This window comes from Blennius ocellaris (genome assembly GCF_963422515.1).
Source record: "Blennius ocellaris genome assembly, chromosome: 12".
In the NCBI taxonomy this organism is placed as follows: Eukaryota; Metazoa; Chordata; class Actinopteri; order Blenniiformes; family Blenniidae; genus Blennius; species Blennius ocellaris.
Window position 1 is genome coordinate 21,317,124 of NC_137661.1, and position 12,410 is coordinate 21,329,533.

The following is a 12,410-nucleotide window of genomic DNA, read 5'->3' on the forward strand; positions in this document are numbered from 1 at the left end:
GCCCAATGCTGGTTTCAGACGTATAGAAGATGGATAGATAGATAGACTATAGATCTTGTTAAAATAAAAACTCTCGCTAATGCTACCCAAGGGGTTCAAAAGCGGTGTCACATCGGAGGGCTCAAAGAAAGACTCAGTACTTCACCTTAATCAGCATCAACAATTTTAAATCTGGTCTGAGATCATATTGTTTGTATGTGTAGCTTCTAAACCAGATGTGAATATAATGCCTGTCTTTTTTATTTTTTATTTTAGCACACCTCTTATACCAGTCATTGATTTTATGCAACCACATCTGTTCAACAGTGAACCCGTGTAGGAATATGTACATACATGCCTGCAGGGACTCGGCAGGAATTTTTGGGATTGTGTTGAAAGCTCAACAGCACTGCAGACTATAAATATATAAATGATCCCTGGTCTGTTTTGGGGCTTCGAACCAGCTCTGTGCTCTTGCGTGTGTGGTGCTTTTGCATATCCCTATGTGTGAGAGAGACCATATGTGAGGGATGAATGGGCCAGTATTAATTGAATATCTGAGTGATCGCGTTAAGCTGGCAGACAGTTGCATTTTCTTATGCAACAGTTTCTCAGCGTCTGCAGATCGCAGATAAACCTTTGATAGCTTAATTATAGCCTGGTCCTTGACTCATCTGCTCTCCTTGTAGTGGTTGGGGAACAGAAGCCACGTTTCAAGCGGCAGTGCATTCAGCCTGTTTTCCTATTACCACTCACTTTCTTTTGCTTCATCACGCTGCTGATGAAGCAGGCAACTACTGTTAAAATTGTAAAATATGTTATATTGCAAAACTTTACAAGAGTTAAGTCAGTTTCAGGCTATATATAAAGACTTAAAATCTTAAAAGCATAACTTAATTGTTGGTCAACTTTATCAAATATAGTCTGCAACTAAATATGATTACTTGGAGTGAGACGAAGCATACGTGCCCATAGACTACACTTTAAGTCTATGGGCACGGCTAAACAGTATTTTAAGCCATGAGGTCAAAATGTTTTGCAATGGCAAAAATCAAATACGTTTTCCTCATGCAGGGTCATCAAGGATCGGTAGGACAGGAGGGACCTGCTGGTCGTCCGGGTCCCAGGGGAGAGCCTGGACTTCCTGGATTATCTGGAGAAAGAGGACCACCTGGTTTGAAGGTGACCGTAATGATAGTGGAGGAGATATAATTGATTCGAAATTGTTGTTTCTCTGGCATGAAATCCTTTATTTTAATTTCCACGTCCTGGTTTGTTCAGGGTGAACTTGGTCTACCAGGGGACAGGGGAGCTGCTGGATTCAAAGGCCTTGAGGGGACAACAGGTGACCAGGGCAAGAAAGGTGACCCAGGGCCCAAAGGAAAAGCAGTGAGTATATACAGACCATTTTTATTGTATATAAGCCAGAAATCTTTGTAAAGACAGAACTCCATTTTTAGTATGAGTCATTGTTATACCATAGGCTTTTACAAGTCCGAGAATATAACTTGAAGATTTGTAGCTAAACTTCAAATTGAAATGCATACAATATCATTAGCATTCCTGAGCCATAACACAACACAACACAACACAACGCAATTCCATACAATGTAAGTCTACAGGGAACATAAAAATGAGTGTTTAAATTCATTGGGATGAATGAAAGAAATAAAGCACAATGAATACAATAGTAATATATATGGAATAAATCTGTGTGGCATGATGGAATAGCTTGGTTAGTCACTTTAAAGTTCTTGAACGTGCATGTGTGGCTAGTAAATGTTGCATAAACATGTTTATAATCTACTTTGTTCACCTCATTATATTATATTACATTGAGTAGATGCATGATTTACAAATGCTTTATTTTTACCCCTCACTTCTGTTTTTCTGTAATTTCCTCTCCTTGAATGTTGTCTTTTGTGTGATGCACATTTTTTATGTTGTCTTTCACAAGACAAAATAATCAAGTCATAATAGTGGAGGTTATTAAATTTCTCTTCGTAAATTGACATAGTCCTTAGGGAAGTTTTTTTTTTTTTTTTTTAATAGGGCTTTGCAAACTTATATACATTCTTTAATACTCCTCTCTAAATATAGCTTAAGGGCAATGCGTAGCCAATCTGCAGTGGGGTAAAATGTGTGTGTCTGACACTTTTCCACCGTGATCGGGGTAACAAATTATCTGGGCGAGACCGGGAATGGAAACATTCCTCCTGGTAAGGCCAAGTTATGTAAGATCCTCACTCTCCAGAGACCTGATAAAGAGGTTCTCCACTTTACTTATGTAACTTGTGATAGATGAAGAAGAAAAACCAAACAACACTCGATTTCTTGCGCTCTCTCTCTCTCTCCGTCTCCATTGATGCTCACGAAACACAAGTGGAGACTCGGGGCCCCTGGGTTGGATCTCTTTGCACTTTTCGGCGAGTAGAATTTCTCGGTCGAAGTCACTATTTGAAAGTGGAGCTGTGAAAGGACGTGAATGACTGACTGTACAAACACAGTGTCTGCCACCTTGGATGACAGCCGGTGTGCAGACATCCAACCCACTGAATGTATGTCCAGAGAGGTTCATGGGTGTGTGTTGGGGCCACTTTAGGTTCAGACATAAATCCTTGTCTGTCTGACCCTTTTTCTTTTGTATAAAGTGTCCCGTTTGTGTCTGGAGCTATGTTGGAGTGGAAATCCAATAAAGACACAGAACAATGATGAATGTCAGGGTTTTATCATATATCGCTGACTTAATGTCAATACTACAAATTATACAAGACAAAGACCTTTGACTCTGATGTGACTGTTTTTTTTTTCAAGGGAGAATCTGGAAATGTTGGATTGGTTGGTTTACAAGGCTTTCCAGGCCCAAAGGTAGATAGCCTCAATATTAACCGCTAAATGTGACAAAACACCATCAAAGTGTCATTGATTTGATAAAACCTATTTTGTTTTGTTTCGTTTTGTTTTTTCCAAACAGGGTCCAAATGGTGAAATTGGATTTAGAGGCTTCTCTGGCCCTAAAGGCCCAATGGGTACTATGGTAGGTTTGATTAAAAAGAATCTAAATGGTAGTCGACAACCAGCTCAAAAGCTTTTTTTTTTGTCATACGCAGCTGGATGTCAACTTAATATCACCTTGAGAAAAACAGTCAAGTTTTCATTCACTTAATACAGCACCAAATGAAACACTGTAATATTAATATTAGTGTGAGAGCTTTGTTTGCACATGACAAAGGCATCTGTGATATCATTCTCTGCTGTTTGTTTCAGGGATTCACTGGACCCGTTGGCCCTGAAGGAATGATAGGGCCACTAGGAAAAACTGTAGGTTCCTTTGTGTGTGTGTGTGTGTGTGTGTGTGTGTGTGTGTGTGTGTGTGTGTGTGTGTGTGTGTGTGTGTGTGTGTGTGTGTGTGTGTGTGTGTGTGTGTGTGTGTGTGTGTGTGTGTGTGTGTGTGTGTGTGTGTGTGTGTGTGTGCGCACGCGCGCGCTGTACAAAGATCTGTAATATTGCTTGGTCTTTTTCTTTTAATAACACTTGCTCTTCTTTCATAGCACAATATAATGTTGACGTGTTGTCTTTGCTTTGTCTAACTTTTATTTAAATTTTCCACAGGGACCTAGGGGTTCAAGAGGAAGCAATGGTGAAATGGTGAGATGTGATTCAACTTACCTATCATGAAGCTTTCATATTTCACAGAGATTTTTTACACAGTATGATCACATACTGTGTATTGTTGTTGCAGTTGCAGCATGCAAATTATAATTTGAAAAAGATTCAAACATCCATCTTCTTTCCTCACTTCTCCGGACTAGGGTTAAATGGGGGCAGCATAACCCAGCCGACATCCAGCAAGTGTTAGAGTACACTACTAACAGCTGGGTGGCCTTGACGTTAGTAAAGTGAGCTTGTGTCTAGAAGGTTAGTTTGAGTCCCTGGATTGGCAAGACCTTTTGCTGAGAGCCACCGGTTGGCCCCATCTTCATTACAACCACTGTGGGCTCTTAACAAATGCCTTAAAAACCCATAATTCCCTCCTTATGGATACTAAAAGCGCAATCTCCCTTTTGTTTTAAAGGTTAAACTTGCTGTTGTGGTCCCCAATGCATAATCCTTATGTATTATTGCAGATTTGTTGTGTGGCTAAAACACAGAGAGAGACAATTCCACCTGCATATAGAATTTTTATTTTGTCAGCTTGTCAGTCTGCGTATGTCTGTTTGGATCCTGAGCCTAACATTTCTGATCTTGAAGTTATTCTTGTTTCAATGTAGTACATTGTGGAGGTGAACACAAAGAATGGTTGTGTGAGATGAACATCATATCCGTAGAAAATTGCTCCATAAGTGCATTTCAATATTTTCTGCTGTGTATTTCTCCTACAACAAATGGACACTAGTACAATGCAGTGCTTGAATGTAAATAATTACCTGTCATTACATAGAAATTCATTTATTTATGATCATGCAAAAATGTTGCAGCTTTATTTTGTCATTATTTACAAAAATTCTATAACTCTTAAATATTTAGGTCGATATTTTTTCCCCCTGCTTTAGTCTGAATAGAGGCATGTTATACAATCGAAGCAGCCCTCAATGTCTGACTATTGCAGGAACAATGAGAATCCGTTGCATGTCTCAGCAGAGTATAAACCAGTCTCATTCATTGACAAGCTGTCTCAGTTTAAGGGTGCTCTGCAGAATTTGGATTCACATTGACTGTAGTGGAAAATCCTCATGTCACTCTCCCAAATGTGTGCTCCAGTGCTCTCAGACTGTCTTGTATAAACATTGTTGAGGAAATACCTTGTCAACATCTTATCACGGCAATTCACAGTGCAACTGTGCGCTGTCACGACTTCGTCAGCGTTCCTGGTCAGCGAAGTTTGGTGTGATTGTCAGCTCAGCCTAAATATCTATGCAATTTACACCATCGTGCTCAAATAAACAGGCTGTGTACACAATGTGGCTCTTATTCAAGTCTTCCTTTCATCACTGATGTTGTCAAATTTAGGCATATTCCCACAAGCTGTATACCCACATGAATGACCTGAAGTCCGACCAGAAGACTTAATAGAGTCCAGCTGCTACTACAATGAACACGTGTCGGGCTCTGGTCAGCCACAAGGGGCAGTCGGTGACCACATGCATAATAACGATACTCCTGGTCTACACAGCGTTATGCAGGCCAGAAAACCACTGCTAGTCAGTGCATTGTTATCGAAGGTCAGCTATATTAACACTTCACTTGTCTTCTGCTTTTTTTCAGGGGCCTCAAGGACCACAAGGAAATCCAGGACCCAGAGTAAGTGTTTAATATCTTTAAATTGACTGTGAGAGAGCAAAGACGTCTGTGTGTACTACAGCATCTCTCTGTAATCCAGCTTTATTGGGTCCACTGATAAAGGCTATAATAAACTAAATAATAAATATATGACAGAAACCACAAAATCACTTTTTAACCATGTGATTATTTTTTTGTCTTTTCCTTTTATTTTTGTTATCCCAGGGACCCCCAGGTGCTCCTGGTCCAACAGTAAGTGCTCCATGTCAGTAATTTAGACCTTTAGGCCCTGAAGGTAAGTTGGACAGTAGGACTTGTTTTATGTGTTGTTCTCACTTTCACTATGAGTGACGTCTCACTTCTTGTGAAACCAAAGATAAAATCTCATTGACTTAATACCGTTTGAATTAAGTCAAGGATTGACAAATCCTCCTTTCTGTCTTACTGTTGAGGAACCTTCAAATGATTAATTTCTGACAAAGTGAATAATTGTTCAGCTTTTTTTCTTCCTTCAATCAAAAACTTTTATGGTTTTATTATTGAACTATTGCATTGCTTTTGACTCAGATGCTGAGAAGTCAGAAAGTTGGTAAGGTCCCACCACTAAGTGTGTTGTGTTCACATAACCTCAAGAAATGTTATCCTTTACAAAAAAAATATCTACTGATGAATAACAAACAATATTATTCCCCCGCATTTGCGCCAAATCATAGATACCCTTTTTTTTTTAACAATATTAATAGACTTTGTTTCCATGCATGTGGAAACACTGCTTTTTGTATCTTGTGAAATATGTTATATTAGTCTGTGTTCCCCTGGGAAATGTTACAAGAGCTTGTTTATTTCTATACATCCTGGTATTTCAGGTAAAAATGGTGGAAAGCAGAGAAGGCTTATTGATGACATCATTGAAAATGTAAGCGATCGGTCATGTTTAATGCGCATTACACACATTGGAAACAAGACCTTTTGCTCCAATACAGAAAACACAAAGCATTTGCATTCATATGGGATGCAGGGGCATGAAATGCCTGCAATTGCACAATTCATCTCAACTTTGCCTTCACAAGGAGAGAAAAAAAATAATAGCTGGATGTTTTATTTGTATGATTATGGGACGCAGATCCAGAGATAACTGAAGAACAAAGGTATAGGTCCAAGGACAGAACTTTGCAAATGCATATTATATTTTAAGGACACTTAAAGATCAGTTATTTTTTTGTGGTTTTGCAAGAAGTGTTAATGTATATATGAATGTGCACATTTCACAGAGAAGGACCCTCCGGTATCTTTGTGTTGTTGCAGGATTCACTCTGGTTTTGTGGCGCTGCACCATAAACCAAACCCAAACCAATGATGAAAGAAAAAAAAAAAAACTCCAAATAGCTGCTTTTATTTCTGTCAGCTAATAAATGCCACTTGGGTGACTGTTGTATAAAAGTACTGCTACACTTGAGGTCATTTTGTACCCATTATTATCTTGACTGTTATTATCTTCACCTGGCCAACAGCTTTGTACCTAAAACTGAACCTGCGGCATGCTGATATTCGGTAAAACATGACCTCAAGTGTGATATAATTTCCCTCTATGAATAACCTTTTCTTCTTCAAGCCACTTCCAAAACCCAGAAAAACAACTAGAGAATATCTGATGTCCTTTTTTTTGTTGTTTGCACACATTATGTGATAACTGTGGTGTTGATACTGATTGGAATGTGTTATTCTTCCCCCACACTGAAGTCAGGAATGTCGTGGTTTATTGATGCAAGACTCATTTTACTGCTTTTCTGTGGTATTAAAGTGTATTCTGATTCTATTAAAGTTTTCTCTGTAAACCGAAAGCCGCCATGTTTTCTGTTCGTCCTGAACAAACCTGAAGATTAAAATCTTTCGGTTTAATAATGAGCGAGGCAGTGAATCTGTCGTGGTTTTCATCAAACGAAATATGTTGATTTTTGAATCCGCAGAGACAGATATATGATGACAGAGCAGTGTACAGCGTGTCTGACTCCAACGCTGCCCTCAGGACAGAGGTAAAGTACCTTATGCAGGCCGATGGAAATGCTGATAGAGTTGAGCATTTGTTGGAAAAATGAAGTCATGAAGCTTCTCACTATCATATATTATTCTGAAGCTGCAACGGCGTTATCGTCTCCATTTTTAACTAGAGTTTCCAGAACATGGAAATGAGCCTGCCTGACCAGAGTACAGAGATACTGAAGACACTACACTATCTGAGCAGTGTGATTGAAAGCATCAAAAAGCCCCTCGGCACCCAGGAGAACCCTGCTCGGGTCTGTAAGGACCTGATGGACTGCCAACACAAGCTAAATGACGGTAAGTTATATCACCCATGTAATACAAAGATTGTTGTTTTTTTTTGTGTGTGTTTGTGATTTCATTGTATGTAGAGAATGTAAATATCTTTGTTTTCTCCTCTCAGGATGGTTCTGGATTGATCCAAACGTGGGCTGTACTTCTGATGCCTTCAAAGTCTTCTGCAACTTCACTGCTGGGGGACAGACGTGTTTACATCCAGTGGCGTCTAACAAGGTAAACAGAAAGTGAAGCCAACTTAAAGTACTGTATCCTCGATACACATTTTGTAGGTAGGCCTCATCACCATTCCTGTAGGACTTCTGAAAAAATAAAAGCCAATAGGATTTTCTCATAATTATTTATATTGAGAAAAATGTCTTGTTATTTTTTATATAATTCGACTATTTTTGAACTATATTCTCAAACAAATATATTAGACAGTAGTGATAAACTAATCTTAAAAACAAACTGTCTCTAATCAAGTGACTGTGACCTCCATCATTTGATGATGCTCACCTCCAATGCAAATGTTTTCATCTTATTGTTGAATAAAGTAAAGATATACTTGGAACTTTGGAAGGTTTTTGAGTAACTTGGTACATGTATAAAATAATGGGAGCCGATTAGTCTTTGTTATGTGTCTCAAACAGCCTCTATAACCTGGCCACTCCCACGTCTGTTCTTTATTAAAACAAGCAGAAATTACATTTATGGGTGTTCACTCGCATATTTCATCATGTAAAATCAAGAGGGGAACTCTGTTGAGTGCAAGCCAAGCACAGGCTTTATTTCAGACATCTCACCAAAACACATTAAAAAAACAAAACCCCCCAAAACTAAAGTGGAACAAGTAACAATGCAAAGACTCTCTCATATTCTTTTAAAAGTTTGATTGACAAGTCTTTTTTTTTCTGCTGTGGTAAGGATGACACAGTGATCACAGCACATACTGTCCCTGTTCGCTCCCACAGATGGTGTTCGGTGTCGGGAAAGTCCAAATGAAGTTTCTCCATTTACTGAGCTCTGAAGGCAGCCAAAGCGTCATGCTCCACTGCCTGAGTGATCCACCCTACGGCACCGCAGACGGCCTGGGCCACACCGAACCTACACACAGAGAGAACAGCCGGCTCCGATTTCGTGGCTGGAACAAACAGATGTTTGAGAAAGACACGCTACTTGAACCACATGTGCTACAAGATGAATGCAAGGTGACAAACGAGCTCAACGTTTCTTTACAGTCGACATGAAAAAGGATTTAACGGACGTCGCATGACTCTTAACAGGGATACAATCCTACATATGTGTGCTGGCTTACATGTTCCATTGATGACATTGATATGAATCTTACTTCACAGACTTTCATTAAGCTAGATGATATGACTGAATTGAGCTACAGCTCTATACATGGCTTTTCGATGTAAAAACGATATTACAGCAACAATATATGAACTGATATCTTAAACAGTTCTGTTAAAATCATGATAAAATTGAACAGAAGTTTGTGAACATGTTGTTTTTTTCATAAATGCCTAGATTGTGTCTTAAGTTTAATCACATTTCTTTGTTGTCCACCTGTTCTATTTTCAGATCCAAGATGGCAGCTGGCACCAGTCACATTTCATCTTCCATACTCAGGACAGTCGTCAGCTACCCATCGTAGACATCCAGGAATTCCCCAGTCCACAGCTCAACAGTCAGCGGCGCCTTGAGATCGGTCCAGTCTGCTTCCTCTGACACGGACGTCACCGTCCCATAGCCCCTTCACATCAGCCACTTCAATCCTCGGGCGTGTAAAAATGGGTTCCTACAAAGGGACGCTTGCCAGCTTGCTGGAGTGAGTGTCCATGACAGTTTGTGTTTGTTGGAGAGCTTTGACGGGACTTTGTGTGAATACCAAATGCCCTATGTCCAAACGTAGGCAGACGTCCACGAAAGAACTCCAATCTCTGTGGAACATCCAGACCGAGAACGTCAGAGAAGAGTGTATACAGATATTTATCAAATAAATGTGTAAAGTACATTTTGTTTGTGTAATTTTCAGTCAAATGGTGCTTATGTTTGCTGCATATGGACCCAAATCACTCCCTGATCACAGGTTGGGCCTCACAAAGCAGCAGCCTTATTCAACTTCCCTAACAACCCGTCAACCCAAACACTCCCAGACCATCCGAAGTGGAGGCCCAACTCCAAGGATCGTGCCGGGCCTCTGCAGAGGGCACTGTCTGACTAAAGGTTTATATGAGTGCAATAGCATGTGGATAATGTGTGACTGCTTTAAATCTTCCGATCAGAGGCTATATTTGACATTGTTTTCATGATATTTTTGTCTTTGGTCCTGTCCAGTTGGACCTGTACATCTTGACAGATGGTGCTCTACCTCTACATGCTTATTTGCTTTTTAGAATAGTTTGCTAATGTCAAATTGGTATTTTTTTTTTGGCTTTGTGTTGTATGTACCGGTTACATCAAGATTTGTTATGTTGTCTAAGTACTTATGTTGATTTGGTCATTTCTAATTTATGAACCATTTTTTTTTGATACACGACATATTTTTGTAGCTTTTCCTTCAATGTGGTAGGTTCCTCAGGGGAGATCTATCATTGGTGCTGCAACAAACGATGAGTCATCAGTGACATTACCTGTGTATATATTGACATTAATAGTGTATGTTTATTTATAATCTTTTATTTGTTCACTTTACTGTACCACAGTAAGTTATACTCTCAGAGAACTATTTCCACAACTCAGTCGTAAGAAGTATTTATGTATAAAAGATGTGCTTTTGCGTTCCCACCTGTGACTGTATGTTCAGCAGTTTACTGTTATTTTTTCAGTTCATTCAGTGGACTGGCAGCAACAGTAGGTCAATGTCAGAAAACCCATTAAACAGCTAGTATTCATAAATTATGTTAACATCAAAAATTTTAAATTACAGAGAGTCTGTGGAGGATAAAGTTGGATGCAAATTTGTAAATAATAAATAATTTTGCAAACAAATAAATGGAACATTTTACCCACAATTGGCTTGTGTAGCGTTTTTTTGTTGCTGTGTAGGAAAACAACCATGACACATAAAAATGGTCAAGAGCCAAACTGTGGCTGCAGATTGAATGCAAATGCAAAGTTATTTGAAACAAAATCAAGAATAACCTGAAAACTACCACATGTGATATCACCAGCGAGTCAAACTGAAAGAGTTCAAAATGAAAGAGAGATTTCTACCCGACTCATGGACTGATTACAGTTTGCACTCCGGCAGGTGCTTCAGGTGCCTCAGGACCAAAACCAGTAGATTTTAAAACAGCTTTTTATTTTTTATTTTTCTCCCAGAGCTGCTTCCCTCGTAAACTCTAACCTCTGGACACCACACTCCACTGCAACTGTTCTCAATCCGAATCAGAACCACTCCTTCCACTGACTTTACCTCTACATACACACATACACACACGTACGCAAACACACAGTAAATTATCTTTAAAAAAATAAAATAAAACAACCATTAGGAAACTACATGTACAGACTGTAAGTGTTCCCAGCCTTTACTCAATGCTTGGCAGCAATCACAGCCTCAGTCTTGTTGAATATGATGCCACAAGCTTGGCACATTGATCTTTGGGCAGTTTGACTCATTCCTTTTTGCAGAATCTCTCAAGCTCCATCATGTTGGATGGGAAGCATCAGTGCACAGCCATTTCCAGATTTCTCCAGAGATATGTTCAATTGAATTCCAGTCTGGCTCTGGCTGGGCCATTCAGGAAGTATACAAACTGGTCCTGAAGCCATCCCTTTCATGTATTGGCTGCGTGCTTCAGGTCGTTGTCCTGCTGAAAGATGAAACATGTTGCCTTAGTCTAAGGTCAAGAGCACTCCGGAGCAGGTTCATCCAGAATGTCTCTGTACATTGTTGCATTCATCTTTCCCTCCACCCGAACTAGTTTCCCAGTTCCTGCCACTAAAGAACAATCCACCACCATGCAACACTGTAAGGTTGGTACACACAAAAGTGTTACATTTTTCTCATCAGACCAGATAATTTAGTTTCTCATAGTCTAAGACTCCTTCAAGTGCATTCAAGTGCATTTCTGTGTGGGCTGCTGTGGGCCTTACTAAAGAGGGGCTATTCTCCCAGGCCTGATTGGTGAATTGCTGCAGAGGCAGTTCTCTGATAGAATGACCATGAAAGGGTCTTGGTCAGCTGACCCACTAAGACCCTTCTCCCACAATCTTGCCATTCAAACAACCAGGAAGTCACTGTGCTCAGCACCTTCAAAAGCAGCAGAAAATTTATTGTACCCTTCCCCCGTTTTGTTCCTTGAGACAATTCTGTCTCTGAGGTCTACAGACAATTCCTCTGACTTCATGTTTAATTTGTACTCTGACATGCACTATACACTGTGGGATCTGATATAGACAGGTGTTCTGCAAATATTGTCCAATCAACTGAATTTACTACAGGTGGACACCAGTGAAGCTGTAGAAACATCTCCAGGATGATCAGTAGAAACAGGATGTGCTCAATTTGGGGCATCATGATAGAGGCTGTGAATACCGATGTACATGTTTCTTATTGACACTATTGGATTTTCAAGCTTAGAATTTATAGGAAAGATTTAATTCAATGAATTTTCAAATCAGGTTGTAGCATATCAAAATGTGGAAAAAGGTTATTGGATCAATTAATGAGTTCATGAGGTTGTTGCTGCTCCGGTCCTCCAACACCAGGGGGCGCCCGCGGGCGCTAGTGCACACCGGAAGATGCCTTCACGTGCAGCGAGCGACCGGCAGGAAGAAGAGTTTTGTTTTGGTTCAACGTGCTGTTCCATGATCGATGA

General features: G+C 39.8%; 1 protein-coding gene across 1 annotated transcript in view; it reads left to right on the forward strand.

Moving 5' to 3' along the window:
• Positions 1-10,588, forward strand: part of col24a1 (collagen type XXIV alpha 1 chain) — a 91,869-nt gene extending 81,281 nt beyond the window's left edge. Inside the window, exons 48-60 of the mRNA XM_080506136.1 lie at positions 1,054-1,161; positions 1,261-1,368; positions 2,794-2,847; positions 2,954-3,016; positions 3,247-3,300; positions 3,592-3,627; positions 5,245-5,280; positions 5,485-5,511; positions 7,227-7,292; positions 7,428-7,596; positions 7,703-7,812; positions 8,550-8,786; positions 9,166-10,588. Coding sequence (XP_080362262.1) covers positions 1,054-1,161; positions 1,261-1,368; positions 2,794-2,847; positions 2,954-3,016; positions 3,247-3,300; positions 3,592-3,627; positions 5,245-5,280; positions 5,485-5,511; positions 7,227-7,292; positions 7,428-7,596; positions 7,703-7,812; positions 8,550-8,786; positions 9,166-9,312 — 1,215 coding nt within the window. The 3' untranslated portion in view covers positions 9,313-10,588. The remainder of the gene's footprint in view (positions 1-1,053; positions 1,162-1,260; positions 1,369-2,793; positions 2,848-2,953; positions 3,017-3,246; positions 3,301-3,591; positions 3,628-5,244; positions 5,281-5,484; positions 5,512-7,226; positions 7,293-7,427; positions 7,597-7,702; positions 7,813-8,549; positions 8,787-9,165) is intronic.
• Positions 10,589-12,410: the final 1,822 nt, after the last annotated feature.